General features: G+C 40.5%; 1 protein-coding gene across 1 annotated transcript; it reads left to right on the top strand.

Annotated features, from left to right (window-relative positions):
- Positions 1 to 12,540: 12,540 nt before the first annotated feature.
- Positions 12,541 to 26,466, top strand: LOC113467427 (the record flags this gene model as incomplete). The annotated part of the gene is made up of 7 exons (XM_026823618.1): positions 12,541 to 15,265; positions 15,635 to 16,873; positions 20,178 to 20,311; positions 20,713 to 20,904; positions 21,246 to 23,045; positions 23,382 to 25,046; positions 25,932 to 26,466. Coding segments are annotated over 7 exons (7,883 nt in total), but the record flags the coding sequence as incomplete, so codon positions are not given.
- Between the last annotated feature and the right edge of the window lie 21 nt (positions 26,467 to 26,487).

The raw sequence follows: 26,487 nt of genomic DNA, 5'->3' as shown, positions 1-26,487 counted from the left end.
GTAATTTTTTTTTTTTTTTTTTTTTTTTCGGAGGCCATTTTTGTCCCCTGAAATCGCGCCTGGTCCTTCATTGTTATTACAGCATACTATAATGGTCATATAGTTATGCCTCTAAACTTTGGCCTTTCCTCTAAACCTCAGGTACAAGAATTACCACGGAACACTTCTGGGTTAGACTATTTTTTGTCGATGGTGGGATTCGAACCCAGGACCTTCTGCATGGCAAGCAAGCGCGTTACACTTACAAGGGCGCTAGGCCGCGGGTTCGATTCCCGCCCGAGGCGGATTTTATCCTGATGGTACTAGTAGCCTACTGCTGGAGTAAAGGGACTTTTCAGTCCTATGCGAGCAGTATAAATAAGCACTATTATTATTATTATTATTACCGGCCAGTTACGCTCAGACCGTAAAACGCAGGTCTGTCAGACTGTCTGAGCTTGAGGGCATCATCATTGTAAAGTCCTTATTCAGGATATTGTTAACAGTGCAGAACTGCAGAACTTTACTTTTGAGGTTTTTGATATAATACAGATACAGCGAACTGTAATAATGGAGGTCTTATCGTCCAGGATAGGGGAAAACCAGCCGTTCCGAGAACGAACTCACTATCCGTTCAGGATAAAAGTTCGCCCTGGCTGGTAATCCTTCGAGCTAAATTAGTCACGACTGGGGTCGTCGCCAAACATAACCGTTCGATTGTTTCGACTCCAAGCTGTTAGGCACCATGCACTCATATTTCGATTGTCAGGTACTTTAAGGTGTTCTCGAGTTGACCGGACACCTAAATAAGGAGTATTGTGTCTCTTCTCGGCCATCTGATGAGAGTCATTCTACGGAATGGGCATGCTACGACACAGACCGGAACAACAACCAGTTCACGGCTCCCTTTGTTGAGACACCATCCGCACCAACCAAGCTAAATGTTGCTTAACCTCAGTGAACTGTGGGGAAGTTATGCTGAGGTGCATTAATCCGTTCATTAATCTAATCTTCACTTTTCCATCAATCCAACCACTATCTGTTTATCGGCTAAATCTATTACAATATTACTACAATTGAGGAGCTGGGTGCAAAAAGGGAAATATGGATTTTTTACCATGCACTCATATTTCGATTGTCAGGTACTTTAAGGTGTTCTCGAGTTGACCGGACACCTAAATAAGGAGTATTGTGTCTCTTCTCAGCCATCTGATGAGAGGCATACTACGGAATGGACATGCTACGACACAGACCGGAACAACAACCAGTTCACGGTTCCCTTTTTTTGAGACACCATCCGCACCAACCAAGCTAAATGTTGCTTAACCTCAGTGAACTGCGGGGAAGTTATGCTGAGGTGCATTAATCCGTTCATTAATCTAATCTTCACTTTATCCATCAATCCAACCACTATCTGTTTATCGGCTAAATCTATTACAATATTACTACAATTATACAGGATAACCTACAATTAGGGCACTACATAATTACAATTACATCCTGAAAAATTGAAAACTTTAAAGTTAAATATCTCAGTTTGATGATTTTCATTTATTGCCCTTTTTGCACCCAGCTCCTCAATTATAATCAGGATCACCTACAATTATTAGGGCACTACATAATTACAATTACATCTACAATCACCTACAATTAAGATACCTATATTACAATTATAAATATAAAATTTACAATATCCTCCAGGATAAGCAAGTTATCAGAGCAAATCCAAGTAGGTAGAATTTTTAATATCGCTTTATATTGAGAACGGAATGATATTAGATAAAATCAAGAATTCATAATACCTACCTAATACCCTAGAATAATTAATTAATGGATTTATTATTATTCTAAGAATAATTAGTGGAATAATAATAATTATTCTTAGAGTAATTACAAAATTATGATATGTTATATCATTTAATTGTTCATAAAATAATTAGGTAGGGCATGAAATTTATATTACTGTATTACTTCGCTTTCGGGACAGTAAGATTTCAGTAGCTGTTACAGTTCCCTCTATCAAACCTCTAAAGAAATAAAAAGAAATTAGAAAGAATAGCTCACCCCTAAAGAGGATTTGGCAAAATAAATAAATAAATGTAACCAACTTAGGACTATTATAGGACAGTTCCATTATGCCAACAGACCCGAAAAAACTTTCGACTCACTCGGAAATCGCACTCGGGATATCCTGTCTTCCTTCTCTCTTCGATTTCGGGACGATAAGACCATAGCAGTTACAGTTCCCTCTGTCAAACCTCTAAAAAAAAAAGTTGTTAGGCCAGGGACTGACTATCAGGTAGACCTGACAACTGATCGGGTCTACCTGGTAGTGATTGGCTAGCCTTAGTTATTGAACAAACAAACAAATAAACAAACAAACAAACAAACGAACGAGCTCCAAGTTTTAACACAAGATAAAATCAAGAATTCATAATACCTACCTAATACCCTAGAATAATTAATTAATGGATTTATTATTATTCTAAGAATAATTAGTGGAACAATGATAATTATTCTTAGAGTAATTACAAAATTATGATATGTTATATCATTTAAATGTTCATAAAATAATTAGGTAGGGCATGAAATTTATATTACTGTATTATCTCTAACTTCCTCTCTCCCTTCTCTCTTCGCTTTCGGGACAATAAGATTTCAGTAACAGTTACAGTTCCCTCTGTCAAACCTCTTAAAAAAAAAAAAAAAAAAAAAAAAAAAAAAAAAACATAATTTCGAGGCCTTCCAAAGGACCTCTAATAAAAACAAAAAAAAAAAAAAAAAAAAAAAAAAAAAAAAAAAAAAAAAAGAAATTAGAAAGAATAGCTCACCCCTAAAGAGGATTTGGCAAAATAAATAAATAAATAAATGTAACCAACTTAGGACTATTATAGGACAGTTCCATTATGCCAACAGACCCGAAAAAACTTTCCACTCGCTCGGAAATCGTACTCGGGAAAACAGAAAGGTTACACCCTGTATATAGAACATCCAGTTGTGCAGACATCCTGTATATGAAGTAAAACAGGTTGTATTAAACCTAATAGGATCTTCACTATCTCAATTTCCTTTAGGTCTGGTCTTGGTCCATAGGATGTTACTTGTTACCTACTTATGGACTTATGTTACCTTCTTACTTATGACATAACTGGCCAAATTATGATACAGACGAATCAACCACAGAGGTTACCTACATACCTACCCTGTTAGGCCACGTAACTGACCTTCTTTTGGCCACAAACATTGACTTAAAGGCCAATGAAATAATGGTGTTTTATTTCTGAGGTTGGACAGATGAGAAGAATTCTAAAAATGGAGGTCTCATCGTCCCGAAAGCGAAGAGAGAAGGAAGACAGGATAGGAGAATGCCAGCCTCCAGTCAGCCCTGTTGTGTCAAACCCTAAAAAATAAATAAAAAATCCAAGCTTACTAGGCTGGCAGAATCCAAATGTCTGGCATATCCTACTCTCTCTCTCTCTCTCTCTCTCTCTCTCTCTCTCTCTCTCTCTCTCTCTCTCTCTCTCTCTCTCTCTCTCTCTATTAAGTATCAAGCACACAAGTTACAATCTTTTTTCTCTCTCTCCTCCTTCTTCTGTCTGAAGGTTTGATAGAGGGGAACTGTAACTCCTAAGGTCTTATCGTCCCAAAATCGAAGAGATAAGAAAGACAGGATAGGAGAAAGCCAGCCGTTCTCAGAACGAACCTTATCTGTTTAGGATAAAGTTTGCCCCAAGCAGAACAGAACCCGCGACCTAGTGCTTACAAGGCAAGCGCCCTAACTTCCAAGCTAACTATAGGGTGGTCTGTTTGGAATTTCAATTCTGGGGCCCCGAAAATGTTCCCAATCAAAGCTGTTTCACCAGACCAGTTTAAGTACCCCTGAAGATTCTTTGAATTGAGTTTGAACTTTGAATTCAGTTTGTTACATCATGCGAAATTTCTTCTTCTTCAAATCCAAAGAAGAAGAAAAAGAAGACCGAAGACTAAGAAGTGTGAGATGTAAATTGAAATCTCGACTCCTGAGCTTTACCGTCAGCGAAAGTGATTCGGACGTGAACTTTGGTGTATACAGGGTTCACCAGAAAAAAAAAAAACAAATTTGGAATCTCCGAGTTGTAATAAGTTTGTTTGTTTGTTTTGTACTCGTTTTTCGATTGCAAATATTTCAACGGGTTACTTTCTGGTGTTCTCGTTCTATCTGCTTTTAAAGAACAAGCATAAGTCCTCACGATGGTTGGCTGCGGTTCAGGACGAGCCAATTTCGACTGAGGGGCATAATATTTAGGCATGAGCAAATAACTGGCTCTCAAGCTGTACCGAAGCATCAATTCGTTCTCGGAACGGCTGGCTTTCTCCTACCCTATCTTCCTCCTCTCTTCGATTTCGGGACGATAAGACCATAGCAGTTACAGTTCCCTCTGTCAAACCTCTTCAAAAAAAAAGCATCAATTCCAAACATCTGATTGGGAAAATTAAAATTCGTTTCAGTCCGTCTTGAGAACGAGAATTTTTGTTCTTAAAATGAGGCGATAGCTTGGTTGTCGGATTACGGACTAGTTACTAAAGACGATTCGGTGTTCTCCGTAGGTTCTCGTGTTTTGGGGGAGGGCAATAGGAGGAAGATATAGGGTGTAATAAAAACAAGACACTTCGGACAGTAAACACCATGGTACAACTTTTCATGCCCACCCTGTAAATTTCATACATGTTGAGAAAAAAAAGTGAAGAAGAATCAAATCAGTGATATTTAAGGTAAAAGAGAAACTACTGTTGCCTATTATCTTAAAACTGGTAGTTAGTTATATTATCTTCACCATAATATACTGGCGTAAGAATAGCTTCAACATAATACTATCTATATATTTATCTTATAGCACAATAAGTTAGGTACCTACTGTTCTTCATCTTAAACAATACATAATAGTCTTAAGATAGTAAAAGAACTAATATGAGCTCTGAAAAACAATCGTAAGTTGCACTTGTTCATAGGATATTTTGTAGATCTCTTCACGCACATCTGATGGGGGACACACTACGGGATGGGCATGCTAGGACACAGACCATACGAGTCTGATGTAGCAGTTGTTTCATGGGTACGAAATGAAAACGGCGGTAAAACACTCGTCTTTGTTTGTTATTTCTAGTTATTTCTTTTCTCCTTTTTTTTTTTTAATTTTAAAATTCTACTAACAACCAGTGGCTCTGTCTGGCTGGAAGACTTAAACAGGGAGTAGACCAGCCTGAATGCCACTTACAAAGGAAAAATAGTTTTAGAGGGACAAGGACTCTGCTTGTAAGGTAAAACCACCGTCACTAAAAATAACTGAGGAGAGACCTCAGCAGGTACAGTTTCCTCTGTAGATCAAATGATCAAAATTCTAATGTTTAATCTCGTATGTAGATCAAAATTCTAATGTTTAATCTCGTATGTAGATCAAATTCTAATGTTTGATCTCGTATGTAGATTAAAATTCTAAATGTTTGATCTCGTATGTTGATCAAATTCTAATGATTCTAATGTTTGATCTCGTATGTAGATCAAATTCTAATGAGTCTAATGTTTGATCTCGTATGTAGATCAAAATTCTAATGTTAAATCTCGTATGTAGATCAAATTCTAATGAGTCTAATGTTTGATCTCGTATGTAGATCAAAATTCTAATGTTTAATCTCGTATGTAGATCAAATTCTAATGACTCTAATGTTTGATCTCGTATGTAGATCAAATTCTAATGATTCAAATTTTTGATCTCGTTTTGGAAAAAAAAAAAAAAAAAAAAAAAAAAAAAAAAAAAAAAAATACAAGTGGATGACCATTTTTAGGAAGGGGAATTAGAGGCTGGTATCCTCCCTGTTTGAAAGAAATTCTTCAAAATATTAATTTAATAAAATTACTTAATTGAAGAAAGGCCTATTTTGGGGCCCCGATTAAGGTCTTTTATACAGTGACTAACGAAGAGTCCTCACCAATTGATACCCACAGAGGGTTAAGGTAAAGCCCAGAAGACCACACAATAGGGCTCAGAACTCCAGATAAAACTGGCCTTGAAAATCTTTCTTCTTTCTTGGGGCACCTCAGTACCACTTTAATGACTTGCTTCAACTCTTTTTTTTCTGTCTTCCCCCAGTGGCCCAACGCTTTCTCGGAAATTCTTGCGCTTATTGTTTTCCATCTTGGGTGCTCTCTCCAATGTGTTGGTTCACGAGTAGCTTTGCCCTACCTTTCTCGGGGTTTTTTTTTCGAATCCGTTTGATAGAGCTGTAGCTGCCGAGTTCCTATAGTCCCGAAATCGAAGAGAGAAAAACAAGATAAGAGAGAGCAGTTTCTAGAACGAGCATTATCTGTTTAGGACAAAGTTCCGCCCCGGGCGGGAATCGAACCCGCGGCCTAGCGCTTACAAGGCAGACGCACTACCAACTGAGCTAACTAGGCTGGCTAAAAAATGACCACAGTGGGATTCGAACCCCCACTCCCTTCGTAGCCGAAACCAAATGTCAGCACAAAGTAATCACCCTAGTTAGAGCTGATTGAGAGGATGACGAAAAACGCCGACCCCGTCTGTACACTGGAAAAGGCGAAGAAAAAGAAGAAATAAAAGTACTTTTCAGTCTCATTCTGGCAGTATAAACAAGGTACATATTCTATTCTATTCTATTCTATTCTATTCTATTCTATTCTATTCTATTCTATTCTATTCTATTCCATTCTATTCTATTCTATTCTATTCCATTCTATCTAATGTAGATTATGTACCTACCTAGTACCTACCAATATAGATCTATAAGTAAATATTGTAACCAATGAAGAGGAAGAATAACCATCTCCTCAGAGGTTGAAATCAGCCTAGGAGATGATTTTATTTGTAATTAATTATTCAAAAATAAAGAAATCATATTAAATAAATAAAAAAAAATCTATTCTATTCTATTCTATCCTATCTAATGTACATATTTAACAAACATAAATATGTATCATAATGTATAATCGTGACTTGTTATGATATAAAGATGAGATACAACCTGACGCTAAAATAATACCGCCGCATTGTTTATGTAATAATAACAACCATAATCTCCCATAACCATAACCATCTGAGTATACAGGGTGATCACTATGTAGTATGGTACACTATGTAGCCGGTCCGGAAAAATGGGATGGTACAGGAAACAGGCAAGTATAAAAAGATGAAGAATAATAAAATTAACTTTGAAACTTTTTTTTTATAAAAAAATAATAATAATAAATAAATAATAATAAAAATAATTTAAAAATTGAGACAACTAGATACCTAGTTAACCAAACACAGCATTTTAAAGCTAGGTAGCTACCCAAAAAAATCTGGTGTGAGCATCACACGACTTTTCTTATCCTATTGAATGGTGCTTATTTGGGGTGTTCTGTTGTAACCATTTACAATATCTCTAACCGTTTAGTCGATATAGCTGAAAACCGCCAAAAAGCGGTCGAAACCCGCCAAAAAGCGGTAAAATGTCGCCAAGAGTTGCACCGATCTTAACCAAAAGTTTCGTGTCGTATCCTTTACACATTTGAAAGATAGGTTATGTTTTGATCATTAATCATTTTTGATTCATTCTTAATCTTTCGTTAGAGCCTACGTTATGTCCGATTCATGTCAGATAGAAATCTGAATGACTTCCTAATAGCTCTCAGCTTCTCAGTGAATCTTCAAAACTTGGTCTTCATTTCCATGTTCTTCGTTTTGTTCTTCGTATTCTTTGTCTTCATTTTCGGCTTCTTCTTCTTCTTTTCTCCTTCTCCTGCATGTTCTTGTTCTCCTTCTTCGTTCTCTTATTCGTGTTCTAAATTTATTTTTTTTGTCTTCTTTTTCTTCGCTTTTGGCTTCTTCTTCTTCTTCTTCTTCTTCTTCTTAGGCCTTCTGAGAAGTTAATTAATTTTTGTGGTATGTTGCACTTGAACCAAACTTCAAGGCGCCCTCACCAAAGTTTGACTTCTGATTCTTTTACTCTCTATGGATGTGCTTTTTCTCTTCATTCTTGGAACTTCAAACAACTCCTTCAATTTCTTCATTTTGATTAGGTAGCTATCAACTCAAAATTAGACATCTCCACCAAAAACGAGGCCCATGATTGAATCAACTAGTGATGAAATTCCTGAGCAGAGGCTGATTTTGTTAGGTCACTAATAAACCAATGTTTGTGAATGTATTGGATAGTTGTTGTGTGAACAACTGAACAAATTGTTTATTTGATTATAGTTTCCAATATTTTGGTTAGCTCCTATTGGTAATTTCATCAAAGATTACATCCATGTATGTTTGGTTTCTGATAGTTTTGATTAGTACTATGAGTAGGTTATCAATGGTATTGATATAAAACGTGTTTATTTAGGTATTTTCAGTCATAGTATGGTACCTATACAAGTTCATTGATGGTTTTATGGTGTCCTTTGGTGGCTTTGGTGCCAGTGTTTCAAGAGAAGCTAATTTTCCCGTTGTGGTTTTGACTTTTGAGATGTTGTTTGTTTTCGGCGCTCTTGTCAGGGGCTTGACGCCTCTACTCATTGTGACTGCGGTTTCTGGGATAATTTGATAAGGGTTCCATAGATTTCGATGCATCGACGGTTTTGATTCTAGTGGCAGGGTTCCTTACCATATTTTCTATAGATCGAAGTGTAATTTTGATTCTAGGGTAAATTAATTAGGGTTCCTTATACATATTTCGGTCATATTAATGTCTAGTTTTGATCCTATGATAATTTTGAGCCTTGTTTTTTTTTTTCTTCCAGTGTACAGTTTTGAATAAAGGATGTATCCCTTTGATCCATCATATCATCAGATCCATTCTTCCTGTAATTATTTCTCGGGTCCTTTTTTGATGCTGTGGAATTTTTTGATTGAAGCTTCTGGTATTAATTGGGACCGCAATCTCTCTCTCTCTCTCTCTCTCTCTCTTTCGCTCTCTCTCTCTCTTTCGCTCTAGAGTTTTTGGTTGGTGGGTTCGTTGGTTGGTTTGTTTTTGATCCCTCTGCTTTTGAGTCGATTAACAGTAGCTCACTGTTCTGTCGTCATCATCATCTTCTTCTGCTTCTTCTTCTTTCTCTTCTTCTTCTTCTGCTGCTTCTTCTTCTTCTTCCTCCTCCTCTTCTTCTTCTTTCTTCTTCTTCTTCTCCTTCTTGATTCTTTTTTTTTTCTTCTTACTCTTCTTCTTGGTTTCTCTTCCTAATTTGGGTGAAGGCTCCTGTATGGTTGGGGAGCCGAAGATGATTTTTGATTTCGGAGGTCTCGAGGACCACCGCACGGTTTTGGTCTTCTTACGAAAAAATATTTCTGGTTGAGTGGTTCTTAGAATACTCTGAGGTTACACTCACATCCTGAGTTAAATACTCATTGTCAATATCCTGCTTGTTTTGAGTATCTCTAATTTCTTTCCATTTACCAGCCTATAATATGTATAGTTGGCTTCGAGGTAGCGTGTCTGCCCTGTAAGCGCTAGTTCCCGAGTTCGATTCTCGGCGGCGTTGAAGTTTTTTCGGCTCTGTGCTTGGAGTTCGGGGTGCACTCAGCCTCGTGAGGACAATTGAGTAGCTACTTCAGTTGAGTAGCGACCAGTGGCGGCATTACCAGCGTAAACAGATACATATATTTGATTATGGAAATTTGGAAATTGATTGCAAAGGAGGCACTGAATAGTATACTAATGCAGTTGTGATATCCACAAAAGTTGTGAAAAAGTTCTGCTTTGCCACACATAATTCATGATTTGATTTGAGAATTCAGTGAAAAGTTCTTATAGAGGGTCCACTTAAAATGAAGTAGCTGTAGATGGTCAATGATTCCAGCATCTATAGTACAGGTATTTACATTCAGGATCCACAAAACACAATGGTAGATACTTCTCTTGAGCCTCTAGTCCAAGCGCTTTGTTCCAGGATACTGTGGTATGTTTTGACCATTTAGTTAACCCCTTGTGGGTTTGAATGAGGATTTGGTCTCGAGGACCACCGCACCTAAGACCACCGAAGATCATAGTCTTCTTCTCCTCCTCCTCCTCCTCCTCCTGGCTATTAGGAAGTCATTCAGATTTCTATCTGACATGAATCGGACATAACGTAGGCTCTAACGAAAGATTAAGAATGAATCAAAAATGATTAATGATCAAAACATAATCACGAAGATACTCGTATGATGAAGATAAAACAAGTTCATCTATTCTACTGGTTCAGTGGACTGTAGCACTGTGAAAAAACGGCTCCTTATGGGCCCAAAAAAAGGTCGAGTTAAAAGTTTTTTACTTTCCTTATCCTATAGGAAGGAAAGTAATGTAATCGGGTCGCCGCCAAAAAGCGGTCGAAACCCGCCAAAAAGCGGTCGAAACCCGCCAAAAAGCGGTCGAAACCCGCCAAAAAGCGGTAAAATGCCGCCAAGAGTTGCACCGATCTTAACCAAAAGTTTCGTGTCGTATCCTTTACACATTTGAAAGATACATACCAAATTTCAAGTCTCTGACTCTTACCGTTCTCGAGATATTTTGTTTACAGACACACAGACACACACACGGACCAATGGCTGAAACTTTAGATTTAGGCTCTAGGGACCTCAAAACGTGTTTTGGCACTAAAATCTGACCATCGAAAATTTGATCCGATTAGATTTACTTTCCTTCCTATAGGATAAGGAAAGTAAAAAGGTCTTTTCGATTTCGGGACCCATCTTGTTACAGTATTTATCGTAATTTCGAGTTATCTCGACCAATCTAAATTATTCTACATACAGTGTACAATTTATTCCCATTACAAAAATGTGCATTGTGCATGTGTGTACCTAAAATGGTGTGAACACCCTGTATGTAAAGATGACAAAGGATAATTATAATAAGATGTTCCCACGACATTATAATCAGGGACTTATGTTAAACATTAATAATAATCATAATAAACAATCCGGGACTTATGTTAAACATTAATAATAATCATAATAAACAATCCGGGACTTATGTTAAACATTAATAATAATCATAATAAACAATCCGGGACTTATGTTAAACATTAATAATAATCATAATAAACAATCCGGGACTTATGTTAAACATTAATAATAATCATAATAAACAATCCGGGACTTATGTTAAACATTAATAATAATCATAATAAACAATCCGGGACTTATGTTAAACATTAATAATAATCATAATAAACAATCAGGGACTCGTTTTTTTTTTTTTTTTTTTTTTTTTTTAAGAAAAAAAAAAATTCCCCCAGGACCCCGGGGACCATAGCAGTTACAGTTCCCTCTGTGCAAAACCCCCAAAAAAAAAAAAAAAAAAAAAGTACGCCCCGCGCGAGAATCGAACCCGCGAACTTGCTCTTACAAGGCTGCTTCTTTTTCTCCGCCTGCCCAGACGGGGTGGGTGTTCTTCGTCAGCCTCTCAATCACCCCTGGGGTGATTGTTTTGGGCTGACTTTTGGTTTTGGCTACAAACATTTTCCGAGTGGATGCCCTTGCCCTTTGCTATTTCTTTAGCAAGGGAAATTTCAGGCTGGTATACTCCTGAGGTACGATTCTGGCTGGGGAACCTTAAACAGGGAGTATACCAGCCTGAAATTTCCCTTGCTAAAGAAATAGCGTCCTACAGTGCTGGAAGTCGCGGGTTCAATGTCCTCTCCTCTCATATTAATTGAGTACCAGACGCTTGAATCTAGACCTAAGGTGTAGGTACTTTCTGGTCGTAAACTTAGGCTAATCTTGTTATCATTTTCCCTCTTGATTTTAAATTCCCAAGTATCGAGTAGATATATCCTTAAAAGCACCATTATTCTTAAAAATGACAACATTTTTCAATCATATAAATGAATTCAGCATGTGAACCTCCAGAATTCTGCAACTGCTAGGGCTGCGGGGCTGCACGAATAGAGATCACTTTGAGTGCAGGTTGTGCCTTGTGATGTTGTTACATACAAGTAGGTGGGCCTCGATTGTGGTCAAATTCTCAAATTATATGAGGGTAAAATTCCATACCTCGGCTGGGATTGAACCCACGCCCTCCTGTTTACCAGGCGAGCCAAGAATGAACAATTTCTGGTTGTATTGTTTTGTACAAAGCTTATGGTACCTGAGATCAATCAAAGTGATTTCTCAATTTTTTTTTAGCCTTAAGATACCATGTTATTTCAAGGCTGAAGAAACATGGTACAACCAACCAGAAATTAATGGTTGGTTTGATAAGGGTTCAAGTTCACTATGGAACTGCCAAGGTCTTTAATGAGGGGTTTTACTCTCATTTGGAGACAAACCTTCTGTTTATTCACATTAACCTATTCAAGTCTGAGTTTGGTCGGGAAAAGTCAGTAGCACGTGATTTCCCATATTATGGTAGTTAGTATAGAAGAATATTAAACACACTCAGTGCTGCTTAACTTTAGTGATTAATGGGAAACTGGTGTATTCAACGTAGAAGCTTAACCCATCTTCTAGGCCCTACACCTAAGCCTCAGATTGGGCCTTTTGTATATGTGCATTAAACATGCTTTCGCCGCTGACTGGTTGCCAAATTTTAATTCATTCTTTTCTCCTTTCTTTTCAGAAGCCCCGCCTCTCACGCCCAAATCTTCGCGCGAGAAACGCTACAGTCTCGTCCTCTCGTCCAACCAGAGCTCTCTATCCACTTCCCCCTCCTCCAAATCCAACATAGCTCCGCCCACTTACAGCTCAACCAATCACGGGGCGGAAATGTCCAATAGCAAAAGCTTCAAACCTTCGTCTAGAGAGGGAACTAGTCAAAATGGCCTCGGTGGATTCGGTGGTCACTCAACGAGCACACACTCTGGGAAGGACTCTAGTCTCAAAGACCATTCGGGTCACCCGTCCTTCAAGAGTTTGTTCCAGAAAGTCTCCAACCAATCCCATTCCAACGCATCCACTAGCTCCAGCAATTCTTACAAGTATACCAACGGTGGGAAGTCAAACGCTATCCCCTACGCGGAAAGTCTGTATCGATCGATTTCAACATCGCATTTGATGTCATCGTCACCGTTGAGTTCTCCATCGCATAGTATTCAAGAAGAGAAGACGATCAGTTGTGACCGCCTAAACGCGTTGGATCGACTCATCGACCGTCAAGGTGGTTTGGGACAGTTGGGCGATAGTTTGACCTCCGGACGGGGGTGCCACAACGGGCGCAGCTTTCACGAATTGAGTACAACTGAAAGTTTCCCGTCCACAGGTCATTTGGCGAACTTCGCGAGTTACCATAGCGTGGGAGATGCCCCAGGGAACCTGTCTGAGTCCACGCATAGCCTGATTCGAGACTTCCTTCTCGAGAACGGCGATGAGAACGCGACGTTTCGCAACGTTCGAGAGTTCCTCACGAGAAACGGTGCTCTCAGCGGTGCAAACGGTGATAGACCACCAAACACGATCACAGACGAAGAGTCCGATCTGTGGGAGTCCACGAGTTTGCACGAGGAGCTTCGGCAACCCTCGTGGGAAGACAGGCGTCCGATCGAAAAATCTCGGGAATATAGTTGTCAGAATGGTTCGAAATCCGGTCACGTGAGCAATCCGTTAAGCCATTGGAAACGGGCTTGCTCTAGTGTTCACCAGCGGAACTTGAAATGTCGAAGCGTCTCCAGTGAGAACGGCCTTTATTTGGACTTGCGAAACGGCCTGGAATACGGCGATGACTACAATTCCCTGGACAGAAACAAGTTCAGTTCGCTGGATAGGAAAGATAACAGACAAAACGGGAGCTACTTTGGAAGAAGGCTAGCAAGAGGTTACGAGGATGTACAGGAAGAAAGCAAAATTTTGGCTGTGAGAGATGTTTCACATTTTAGCCTTGACGAAACAATCAAGGGAATAGACCACGATGGTGATAAATACGTGGACATGTCCCAGGGAAGGAATAACAGTGTCCAATCTGGCACCCTTCATCAGAACGGCACCCCAGTTCGAAGGCACAGGCTGTACAAATCCCGCGAAAGTGGGGGCGGGATTGATAACTGCGCCTTCTCCCCTAGTACACCTGATTTGGAGCCAAATTCCTTCGGTGAAAGGTCTGACAAAAGACACCACGAAAGCCCAAAACCTCAAATGTCAACGCTGGAAGGTAGTTCAATCCGAGGAAGCTCAAAAAGAGAAACCACAGGGAAGTCAGAAAACGAACCCCCGGCTCTGCCTCCGAAAAACGCCACCACTCGGGCTTCTTCGACAGCCAAGTCCAAATCTCACGAAGCCGACGCCAAAAATCCTCCAGCGGGCAAGAAGTCTACCTTCCCGTACGCGTTCGTGCGGTCTCGCCTCACAAACTTACCCGAGCAAGAGCCTCCCAACGGCAAAGCTGTTCAATTTTCACGGCATGTGTTCATGAACAATCCGCACTTCATCGAAAAACTGAAACGGGATCGGGAAAACATCGGGGATCCGAATTCATCCGGAAGCGACCGAACGGGGAAATCGACAAAATCGCCTTTGAGCGATACCAAATACAACACGATCGACCGTCACTACAAGGACTTTGCTAGCCGCGAGCAATGTGAAAGGTTGTACAGTTCAGATTTGGCTCTCTATAGCGCTGGGAACGACCAGTCTTTGAGCACAGATGGTGTTAGATGCGAAGAAACAAAAAGTCGGTTGAACCAACCTGATAACAATCCTGATGTTGCTAGAGACATAAGTTGGAGCTCTATTGGTGATGAAACTATTCGTGACTGCGCCACCAAAAGTCCAAGTTCCAGGGTCTGTAAAGACAATGGAAGTCCAGCAAGCAATGAGAGTGCAGCTAGTAAAAATAGTACAAGATCTAAAGAGATTGTAGAAAGAAACAATAGAAATGGTCCAATAGGCAATCCAACTTATGACTTGTCTAACAGCAATAGCCCAAGTAATGGGATTCCTAGACACACCAAAGAAAATAGCCCAAGTAATGACTTTTCTGTAAAGAAATCCAACAATTCTGTTCCCAAACCAAGCAATCCATGCACATCTAGTCAAGCTACTGAAGATTCTAGCGAGCGGTGTCGTAAACGCCAATGCGTAATAAAACACGACTTCGTTGATGAACATACCGGAAACTGCCAAATGACCAGACACAGTACAAGTAAAGACAAAAGAAGCTCAAACAATCACGAAAGGACTAATTCGAGTGACCAGAAGCCCCGTGAAGATCTCATGAGAGTGCCGGACAATCAATACCTGGAACTTCTCAGTGACGAAACTGATGAAACCAATGTTACCAAATCTAAAGAGGCTCAATCAATACCTAAAGGTCTAGCCAGAGAATATCTGGAGCTGCTAGACGAAACTGGAAGGCTGTGGACAGCATGCAAACCAAATACATTGTGGTTAAACTGGAGCCAGGCAAAATAGCTAGTCAGTAAGTATGAAATAGCTAGTTCAGTAAGTATTAAATAGATAGTCAGTAGAAAACAATTACCTAGTAATCAGTACGTACAGTAAAAAAGGGCCTTGGAATATTCTATATTTCTTCTGAAATTTTATTAGCTAGCCAGCCAATGCCAAACCTAGAAATTTTCAGGTTGAGGAGACGCCACCTAGTGCGAACTTGTTAAACTAGATTTTGTATCCTTTCCTTTAAAAGACAGAAAATGGGCTTTAAAAAAGCGAAAATGGGAAATCGTGGATAATTCAACTAAACCGTCCTCTCTTCTCCTTCACAGAACCCATCACATCCACACCGGTGATGAGCTCGTGACGGTCAACGGCCATCCCCTCCCGGGCATCTCCAACCTGGCCTCCATCCAGACCATCATTAACGGCCACCAGTACGACCCTTCCAGTGGCCGTTACTATGTGGACATTCTGTTGGCCAGAGGCCGAGGATTGAATGGGGACCAATTGGGGGAAAGGCTGAAGAGGATATCTGATCTGAGAAGCGATGGAGCCGTGAGCGATGGACAAACTAGTAGAGGAAGTAACGAAGACGGAGCTTTGAAAAATGACGGAGGGACGAAAGATGGAGCATTGAGAATTGACGAAGGGACGACAGAAGTTGAAGTTGAAAGAGAAGTGGAAAGAGGAAGCAAAGATGGAGTATTGAAAATTGACAAAGAAATGAGGAAAGCGCTGGAAAGTGACCAAATTGCTGAGGGACAAAGTCATTTGCCAAGTGGCCACCAAAGAAGAGGTGATATTGTCAAAGGCGAAGAAGGAATTGGTAGAAGGATCAATGGAAATAACGGAATGGTTAGTGAAGAAGTAGTGCTCCGACAAACTAGTCACAGAAACGTAGATGAATCCATCAGTGCTACTGAAAACACTGAGAGAATACCTTCAAAGTCCTTTACAACTGATGATACTATATCAGACTCTTCTAAAATACCCAAAATAGCAGATATCATCAACAGAGTTGACGCAAAAAACCCCCACACAACAGACATCACCAACAAAGTGGAAATGAAACCCCGCTATAGTCGCAACGTAAAATCCACATACATCGAAGGCACCGGTGGAAAAACAATCGCGAGTTCGTTGCACAAAACAACGAAAAGCAAAAAGCAACGCCGCAAAACGTTAACGAAAAAGATCAACACGGTGGATCTAACCGATTCGCGTTTAGTTAGCGATGGAATCGACCAAGAACCAATTGAGAGTGGTGTCTCTACAGAGTCCAGACTTGAAGACATTACTGCAAACAGTTTAACTGAGCAGGCCAATCGAGAACTAAGAGAAAATATCGAAAACAGAGACAATGGTGATGTACCAAACTCTCCAAATACACATGTTCGAGACGTAGACAATTCCATACATGTTGAAGACAACAGAAGTCTCAAGAGTGGTGAAGACAGTTACCCCAATGCTGCCAAAGCTACTGTCAGATTGGACTTAGAAGTCTCTACTGTCAGCTTAGAACCAGAAAACGCCTGCTTTAAGGCAGATTCTCTAGAAAAGTCTGAAGGGCTCTTTGAAAAATCTTCCCGCAAACAAAGTTGAGGATAGGAGAAAGCCGGCCGTTCCGAGAACGAACATTATCCCATCAATATAAAATCCGCCCCGGGCGGGAATCGAACCCGCGGCCTAAATACTAAATTGATATATTACTTTATCCTTTTACGGTAGATTTTGCTAAGGACGTGTCTTTACTTTGTTTTTATTTTTATTAAAGACAAAAAGATGGTTCTCTTTTATTTGATCTACCTAGGTCCTAACTACTAGATTCAAGATGAGATATCTAGAAAATGATCACTGTGGTCCTCCATTTTCTCTCCTTGCCTCCACGGGTTAAAAGATTCCTATTTGATCTAGGGCTCCATGCCTTGAAGGGTTAAAAAGATCTAAAACTGTAACATGGTTCTCCTCTTTTTGTTTGATCTAGGAGGATCTTGATTGTAGAAAGATCTAGAATGATCTTTCTGTGTTTGAAGTTTTAGGGTTTCACGGCCCACAAAGCGGTGCTTGTGTGTTGTTTGGTTTAACAAGATAACAGCTCTACATCATCTCATAATAATACATTACATACCCTAGATACACTCGTAAATTTCCAAGTCTCCCAGCCAGTCGTAATTTTTTTGTAGCCAAAAACAAATGTCTTATGTCAGCCAAAAGCAATCACCCTAGTTAGGGCTGATTGAGAGGCTGACGAAAAACGCCGACCCCGTCTGTACACGGGAAAAGGCGAAGAAAAAAGAAGAAGAGGAGTGAAGAAACTACAATCTCCTACAGCTTCACCACAATTAATTTAATTTATGAATTGATTAATTTCTATCACGAGATGATGTTGACGACCTTCAGAATGGCAAGTGTCTTACCACTGGAGTAACCGTGCCCTGATTATCTACCACTTAATATGCTAATTATCTATTACTACCACCTAATTATGTATTTTAAATATTACCTACTTATCATTATTAGTAAAGTTTTTTTTTCTTCTTCTTACTAGTAAAGTGATTCTACCACTACTTAATTATAACTATGTTATCATAAGTAAAGCATTTCTGTTTCTGACCTAACCACTTACTTACCGGTTGGTAAACTTTTTGCCAGCAGCGCAGAATGAGCCAACAAGCCAACAAGTGCCAACATGGACAGGTTGCAGAAATATGCAAGGTGAAAAAGAGAGAGAAAAATTAATAATAAAAAAAAATCAATTAATAATAATAAAATAAAAAATATCTTAGTGATATGAAAATAAAAAGTCGGTATTATGTCACACTTAATAACTGCCCTCAGCCATTATTATGAGTACAAAATTATCTTACTACATATTTACCTAGCTAAATTACCTACAATATAATTATTATTATCATCATCATTATTATTATTATGATTATTATTATTACCTATATAATGTTTGATCTCATATGTAGATTAAAATTCTAATGTTTAATCTCGTATGTAGATCAAATTCTAATGATTCTAATGTTTGATCTCGTATGTAGATCAAATTCTAATGAGTCTAATGTTTGATCTCGTATGTAGATCAAAATTCTAATGTTTAATCTCGTATGTAGATTCAAAATTCTAATGTTTAATCTCGTATGTAGATCAAAATTCTAATGTTTAATCTCGTGTGTAGATCAAATTCTATTGAGTCTAATGTTTGATCTCGTATGTAGATCAAATTCTAATGATTCTAATGTTTGATCTCGTATGTAGATCAAAATTCTAATGAATCTAATGATAATGACCATGTTAAGGACACTAATCAAGATCAGACATCGACACAAGCCAACAGGTTTTTGGAGCAAAAAAAGTACCTACCTATAGGAACACTATGTAGTTAGGTGCACACCGACAAAAAAAAAGTAGATCTTGTTTGACAGAGAGTAAATTGCAAATTTACATAGGTATGTCAATAGTTACCTATATCTATATAATTATGTATCTACCTTCCCTTGGGTAGGTACCTGTATAAAAAAGTAAAAGTGCATTGCCGCCAAAATTTAATTAATTAGGTAGTTTGGTCTCGTTTTCTTCGTCAGGGTCACCAGTTTTTACTTTCCTTATCCTATAGGAAGGAAAGTAATGTAATCGGGTCAAAATTTCGATGGTCAGTTTTTAGTGTCAAAACACGTTTTGAGGTCCCTAGAGCCTAAATACAAAGTTTCAGTCATTGGTCTGTGTGTGTGTCTGTCTGTCCTTCTGTGGCCTGTCTGTAAACAAAATATTTCGAGAACGGTAAGAGCTAGAGAGACTTGAAATTTGGCATGCAGCTGTCAAATGTAACAGGGATGCGACACTAAAATTTTGGTTGAGATAGACGCTACGGTTGGCGGTATTTCGATCGCGTTTTGCCGGTTTTCGACCGTTTTTTGGCGGTTTTCAGCTAAACCGTTAGAGATATTGTAAAAGTTAGGGTAGAAAAACACCAAATAAGAATCACTCAATAGGATAAGGAAAGTCGCGGGGCGGGATTTTTTTTTTTTTTTTTTTTAAAAACGTGTTTCCCAAAAGTTAAAAAAAATCGTGGGGTTTTTCCCCCCAATTTTTTTTTTTTTTTTTTTTTTTTTTTGTACATATGTACCTAAAAAACCGAGGTAGCCATCAGATATTTCTATTGATGGAGAGTTGGCGAGAGACGAAAGTAGATTTACGGTAGGTCATCAAGTCATCAGCTCATCAGTCATCATACCTATATTACTATGTTGTGTACCTAACAGAGCCGGAGGTATAAGTCTATTTGGATCATCTGGTATTACCCATCATGATTCCATGATTGTATGAAAAGAATTTGCCGCAGGCAAAATGTGTCAACAAGAAATGAGGAATTAAATCTATCAAGAATTCAAGAACAAAGATTACGTAAGAATTTTACAGGATGGACGGTTTTATTTGTTTCGTGTCTGCCAAGGTTTTAAATGACATTAGAATAGATCAGTTGCGCTTACTTAGGTGATGTTTCAAAGTCATAGAGCAGGAAAAATGAGGACCAATGGAATTTTTCTTTTTCTTCTACGACTTCTAGATACCGAGATAAATCGATTTAAAAAATACCGGTAAATCGTGAAGTTTGACGTCACGGCATACACTCCCGTAGGCGATAACGTCATAATTCACGACTCCCGCTTCGTTTGTGCGCAAGCGTTTCTGCGCATTTTGACGTGAAATCTGACGTCACAACTCTTTGAATTTTTTAATTAGAACGGCAATTGAAAATTGAATTTTGGACCCTCGGCCCCCCCTCGGCAAAATCCTGGATACAGCCCTGGATGAAGTTAATCAGAACATTGTTTCTTTGTTCACAGGAATTCAACTCTGAATCAGCATGAAACTCTTCGGAATCAAACCCAGCGGCCAGTCTGTAACTGCCGACACAAACACAGAGGCTGAAGATTGTCCTTTGACTGAAGCTCCTGACATGGATACGCGGAGTAATGACGGGGCAGTCAGCAAAAGAAGTGAGTAACTACGCCTTCAGTAGCCCACACTAGTTAGCTTCCTTCTAGCTTCTAAGTTCTAAGTACTAGCTAGGTCACTAGATTAACAGTCGGGGCGAACTTTACCCTAAAGTGCCCTAAACAGATTTCGGGACGATAACACCTTTATAGTTACGGTTCTCTCTATAAAACCTCTAAAAGTTGTAGTTTGAGTTGCGGTAATTTTGACATAGCAACTTTAATGGTCTCAAAATGACATACTTCCTGTAGTCCACAATCATCTCATTTGAGACCAAGTTGATGTCTCAAAATTCCACGGTCTCAAAATTGCATCAATCCACCCTATTCCATTCAATTTATATTCCATTCTCTCTCACTAGAATCTAGCCTATTTTCTATTCTATTCTTATTCTCTTCCCCAGAGTCCTCCACGTGGACCAAAGTGGCCAAAACGTTCGACCTGATGCGGAAGTCGGAGGCCAGGCAGTGTTCAGAGGCCGGGCCGTCCAGTCAGGGTGACGGTGGTGAAGACGGCCGCATGAGGAGGCGGAGCTCCATTTGGAGACGCGTCAGGAATGGCGAACTGGGGAGTGCGGCCACAGACTGGACTTTCGGTAGGTGCTGACTACGATTGGTTGAATGGCAGAGATTGCCTTAGGCAATAATTTCGCCCTTTCCTTGTAATTCTCGTGTATTTTATGTACATGTAATACCTAATATTATAATTTATAAACAAAAAAGGTTGGTTCGGTACAATCGACACAGGCTCCGAAAGGGTCTTCGAACGAAAGTCAATGTTCTCAAAGTCAAAGTAGTCCTCAAAGAAGTTCCCAAAGTAATAATAGTCCTCAAAACAATTCTCAAAGTAACAATAGTTCTCAAAGTCAAAGAAGTCCTCAAAGTCAAAGTACTTCTCAAAGCAGTTCCCAAACTCCATGTGGTTCTCAAAACAAAGGAGCTATCCGTAGCGATTTGACGTTAAGTGAGAACCGTCCCTTGTTCTCGCCATCTCTAAACGAAGAAGTGATGGATATGAACTATTTATACAACTTCAAGTGTCGACGAAAACAGAACTTCCTGTTGCTCAACGATTACAAATCGTTGACGAACGATTACAAATCGTGCGATTCCAAGTCTCTGTCAAATGATTACAAATCCAGTGATTGCAAGTCCCTAGCAAATGATTACAAATTGAGTGATTGCAAGGCTTTAGCAAATGATTACAAATCTAGTGATTCCATGTCTTTAGTAAATGATTACAAGCCCAGTCAGACAAACGGGTCAACCGAAGTGACCGCGCATCGTTCAACCGATTTGGTTGGCACCGATGGAAAGCCAAACCTCTCCGATGTATCAAAACCTCTGCCCCACATCAACCTGCCCATCAACCTCTACCCAACACCAACCGTGGCAGCCATGTCCAACCTCAACGTTCCAGTCAGCCTACACCACTGCGCCTACATTAGCTCCAACGAATCAGGATACGATTCTGACTCCACCACCCGTCAGTCCGAACAACATAGTCCTAACTCCGAACACTTCAACTTTGGCACCCCGTCTCCGCCACTGATCGAAGTAGGAGACTACCTGAGTCTGCCGCTTTACCTGAACCAAGGGACCAGTGTCGACGGTACAGATGGGGCGAAGGCCCTTGGAAGAGCCGGCCGCCCAGATCTTGTGGCCCGATTTGAGGATGTCCCAACGGGTGATGGTCCATTCGAAGCCAACGGAGCGCCAAAGGCGCCACACGCTAACACCTCAGCTACAGACAAATCCGTGGAGGACGTCTATGATTTTGTAGAACCTTCCTCTGTTTTGTGTTCATCGAAAGGAGGATTAAAGTGTCCGCCAAATCCTGTCCTAAATAGCGTCTCTAATTTGGACATCTTAGAACGGTCAAGTGTCAAAGGTCAGACGAATTCCAATCCTCTGCTCATAAAAGCAACACGCGACTTTGCAAAAGATGGACACTTGGCAACAAATGACGGCAACTCGTTGTTGGCAAAGTTGCACGCTCAACCGTCCAATCAGGGCGAGGCTCACGAAACCTACTCGTTCATCTGTTTCGACCAATCGAATGGCGAGAAAAACCGAATCGTCGAAATGGATCACGGAAACACCCAATCCGACGACGGGGATTACGAGTACATATTTAACTTTGAAACCAAACTGCCGAAGTTAAGCGAAGATGGAGGTGACTTCGGGTGTGATCGGGTTTCCAATGAAGTTGACGACGATATTTACGAGAATGTTGAGTTCAAGTTTGGCTGCATCGCGGGGCGGAGTTGTCCGGAACCACCCGAAGAGAACTCGTGTAATAGAGTCCCTGAAAGCAGACCAAACGATGAATCACTTTCTGAGAATACACCGAGTAAAGGCCGTCTACCCGCTCTTCCCCCACACAGCTCCTTGGACGCTTTTTGTCACTCTGGAAGCATATCTGTCAGTTCTGTGGACAAACCTGTCAATTCCGTGGACAAACCCGTCCGTTCTGTGGACAAACCAGTCAATTCCGTGGACAAACCTGTCAGTTCTGTGGACAAACCTGTGAATTCTATGGACAAACCTGTCAATTCTGTGGACAAACCTGTCCGTGCTGTAGACAGCGCCTTCGTGTCGCCCTCGATGAACTTATTCTACAAGAAAGTCCAGTCGCAGCAAAGTTTGGAGGCTCGTGGACAAGGAGAACCTCAGCGGAAATCAGACCGGCCCCAGTTCACGCGCCGCATGTTTGTCAAAACCGGAGCTCCGGCTCGTGCTGACACGAAAAGGTCAGTCTATTTATTGTATTATTTTTTCAGCTATAAATGATTAGCTAATTAATTAGGTTGGAGCCGCCCTACATCGCGTTTCTGGTGATTCTCGCTCGCGTCAGTACTTGGTTCAGAAAATATACCTGGCCATCCAAAGGGACGATTGCTCGAGTATCATGAGCAGTGAGCACGTTGCCCTCTGGAATGATGTTAGATGAAGTGCATTATTAATTAATTATAAATATCTGCAAGCCTAGTTAGCTTGGAAAGTTTGAGATATCATTATCTAGTGAATTTTTGTGAACCTAATTTTGTTATTGCTTTTTTCGCCTTTACAGACATGGTCAGAAAGTTCCATCCACTGAAGACACAACCAGTTTGGAGTTGGTTCGTCTCATCAAACAACATCCTGATGAGGATTTGGGTATCTACCTTAGTGCCAAACTACCAAGTCGGTCGCCGTCAGCGGAATAGTCAGACTAACCCGTCTGTCGGAAACACCGCTGGAAGTAGTACGTACGCTCAAAGAAAGCTTCAAATCGGTGAATCTCAATCTGAAAACGGTCCGAAAAGAAGTCTTCAAACCGAATCTCCGACTGAAAATGGTCCAATCGTTAAGGCTGCCATCGAAATTGGTCCTCAAACCGGTACAACACACTTCAAAAATGCTGTATCGAGTAACAACATTGTTGGAAATTCTCTAGTCACTAACTCTCACGGTCAAATTATGTCCTCGATCGCTACACCGCTCTTCACTCTTGGCAACCATTCGCCGCAGACAAGTCAAGTCGCTTCAAGGCGTGAGGAAACAATGCGATCACGTCAAAGCGATCCACTTCCTGCGGTAGACAGCAGGAAATCACAAGACAGAAAATCGGTCCGCAATCAAGTCCGAAAAGCGGAGCACGTCTCTTTGAAATCGAAAGCGATCTTCTCCAACGAAGAGAGCCGAGGATTGTCGAATCGGCACGAAGCCAATCGTCGATCTAAGAGATCGTCCAAGAAGTCCGTCGAACCGACACCTGCGCAAAACGACGAGAATTCCCTTGAAAACGATCTAGTAAGAGCGCTGAATCTTGCGCTCCGAACTGGCGCACTCATGTCTCCTCAGAATCCAAGCGCGCAACGACCGAAATCATTTGACCTTGAAGAGTTTGCGCCGCGGGCGATGGTCCCCTTGCACAGTTCAAGTCCGAACATTCAACGCAAAGTCAGCTCTCTTGATAGAAAGAGGCGTTCTCAACAGAATAACCCTAATCAACATAGAAGTGAAGATGTGAAGGCTTATCGAAGTCGAACTGAAGATTTAAAAGATTGTCTAAGTCGAACTGAAAATGTTAACGCTTCGACTAATTCCACTAAAGAATACAGAAGCCTTGTAGACACTGCCAGCGAAGTTCGCCTTGATGAAATGGGACACGTACCTGACGTTCTTCGGAACTGTGTCCGCCGAGATGCGAAGGTCATCCAAAACTTCCCGAACTCAAACGAAGTTCTTCCGAGTTCAAGCGATTTCATGTCAAATTCCAACTCCAGTTCAAGGTCAAACGCTAACCAAAGCTTGCCAAAGTCAAACCAAAGCTTACCAAACTCCAACCAAAACTTGCCAACTTCAAACCAAGTACCGAGTTCAACCGATTCCGTGTCAAACACCAACCGAGCGTCCCCGAATGCTACAAACTCCAACCAAGCCTTGACGAATTTAACCGATTCCGTGTCGAACACCAACCAAGAGTCCCCGACTTCAACCGAACTAGCCAAAACTTCTTCGGGAGGTTTCGGGCTTCTCCACTCGCTCCTTGCCAGTCGCAGCGCATTCCGTTCCCGGCCCCAAACGTGTGAGCCGACCCTGGTACGCGTCTCCTTCGAGAAAGGCCCGGGCAAGAAGTCCCTAGGATTCAGTATAGTTGGCGGGGTCGATTCACCCAAGGGCGAAATGGGCATCTTTGTCAAGACGATCTTCCCTCATGGGCAGGCGGCCGAGAGCGGTCTACTTGTGGAAGGTGAGTTCTATTTCTTTATTTTCGGAATATGTATTTTTTAGAGCTTTTTTTTTAAGTGAGCCCGGTTTTTCTCAGCTTAATAGTCTACATTAAAAGAAGAGAGAAAAATAAAAGAGGGAGAGTAGAATCAGAAAGAAGGATTTCATCGGTTTAATTTTATTAGTGTGGCCAGTTTCAAGAGAACTGTAGCCGCTAAGATTTTATCGTCCTTCCAATGTCCTCCTACTCAATTGTCCTCAGGAGGCTAAATGCACCCCGAACTCGAAGCATAGAGGCGAAAAAACTTCGACCCTAGCAGGAATCGAACCCGGGAATAATAATAGTGCTTATTTATTTATAGAATAGAATAGAATATACCCTGCTTATACTGCCAGAATGAGACTGAAAAGTCCCTTTACTCCCGCAGCCAAGCATGGTCTCATGTATTTGGTACAATAGGTATTAAAAAAAAAAAAAAAAAAATACAATTTATTTAAATAGACCCTTGCTTAAATTAAAATTTATACTGCTCGCATAAGACTGAATAGTCCCTTTACTCCATGAGTAGGCTACTGCTAATTAATATTGTGTCAAATTGACAAAATGAGGAAATTCCATACCTCGGCTGGGATTGAACCCACGCCCTCCTGTTTACCAGGCGAGCGTCTTGACCACTACACCACCGAGGTAGGTAATAGTGCTTATTTATACTGCTCGCATAAGACTGAATAGTCCCTTTACTCCAGCAGTAGGCTACTACTAATTAATATTGTGTCAAATTCACAAAATGAGGAAAAATTCCATACCTAGGCTGGGATTGAACCCTTGCCCTCCTGTTTACCAGGCGAGCGTCTTGACCACTACACCACCAATAATCTCGATCGTTGTCCTCTTCTCTGATTTCAGGTGACGAGATATTATTGTTCAATAATGAGCCTCTACAAGGCCGAACCCATGCCGAGGCCATCACCATCTTCAAGAAAACCAAACAGGGACTCGTCGAACTCGTGGTAGCGAGAAGAAGGAAGAGCTGATTTTACTACCGAGGCTGATTCTAAGAAAGGGCTTAATTTACAACCGAGGCTGATTCCAAGGGCTGATTTTACAACTCAAATCTACCACAGCTACAACCCAACACAACGGAGGCTGATTCTAAGGAAGGGCTGAATTTACAACCGAGGCTGATTCCAAGGGCTGATTTTACAACTCAAATCTACCACAGCTACAACCCAACACAACCGAGGCTGATTCCAAGGGCTGATTTTACAACTCAAATCTACCACGGCTACAACCCAACACAACCGAGGCTGATTCTAAGGAAGTAGTGTGATATTAAAACTCAAATTACTGATACTGATTTTACAAAAGCTGTTCTAATTCTCAAGAAGGACTGAATTAATAACTTAACCGAGGCTAATTCTAAGGAAGGACTGATTTTAAAACCGATAACCCAACACAACCG

The sequence above is a fragment of the Diaphorina citri genome, unplaced genomic scaffold (assembly GCF_000475195.1).
Source record: "Diaphorina citri unplaced genomic scaffold, Diaci psyllid genome assembly version 1.1 scaffold474, whole genome shotgun sequence".
NCBI lineage: Eukaryota > Metazoa > Arthropoda > Insecta > Hemiptera > Psyllidae > Diaphorina > Diaphorina citri.
Note: the sequence above shows the minus strand (reverse complement) of the source record. Positions and strands in the feature narration are given on the sequence as shown.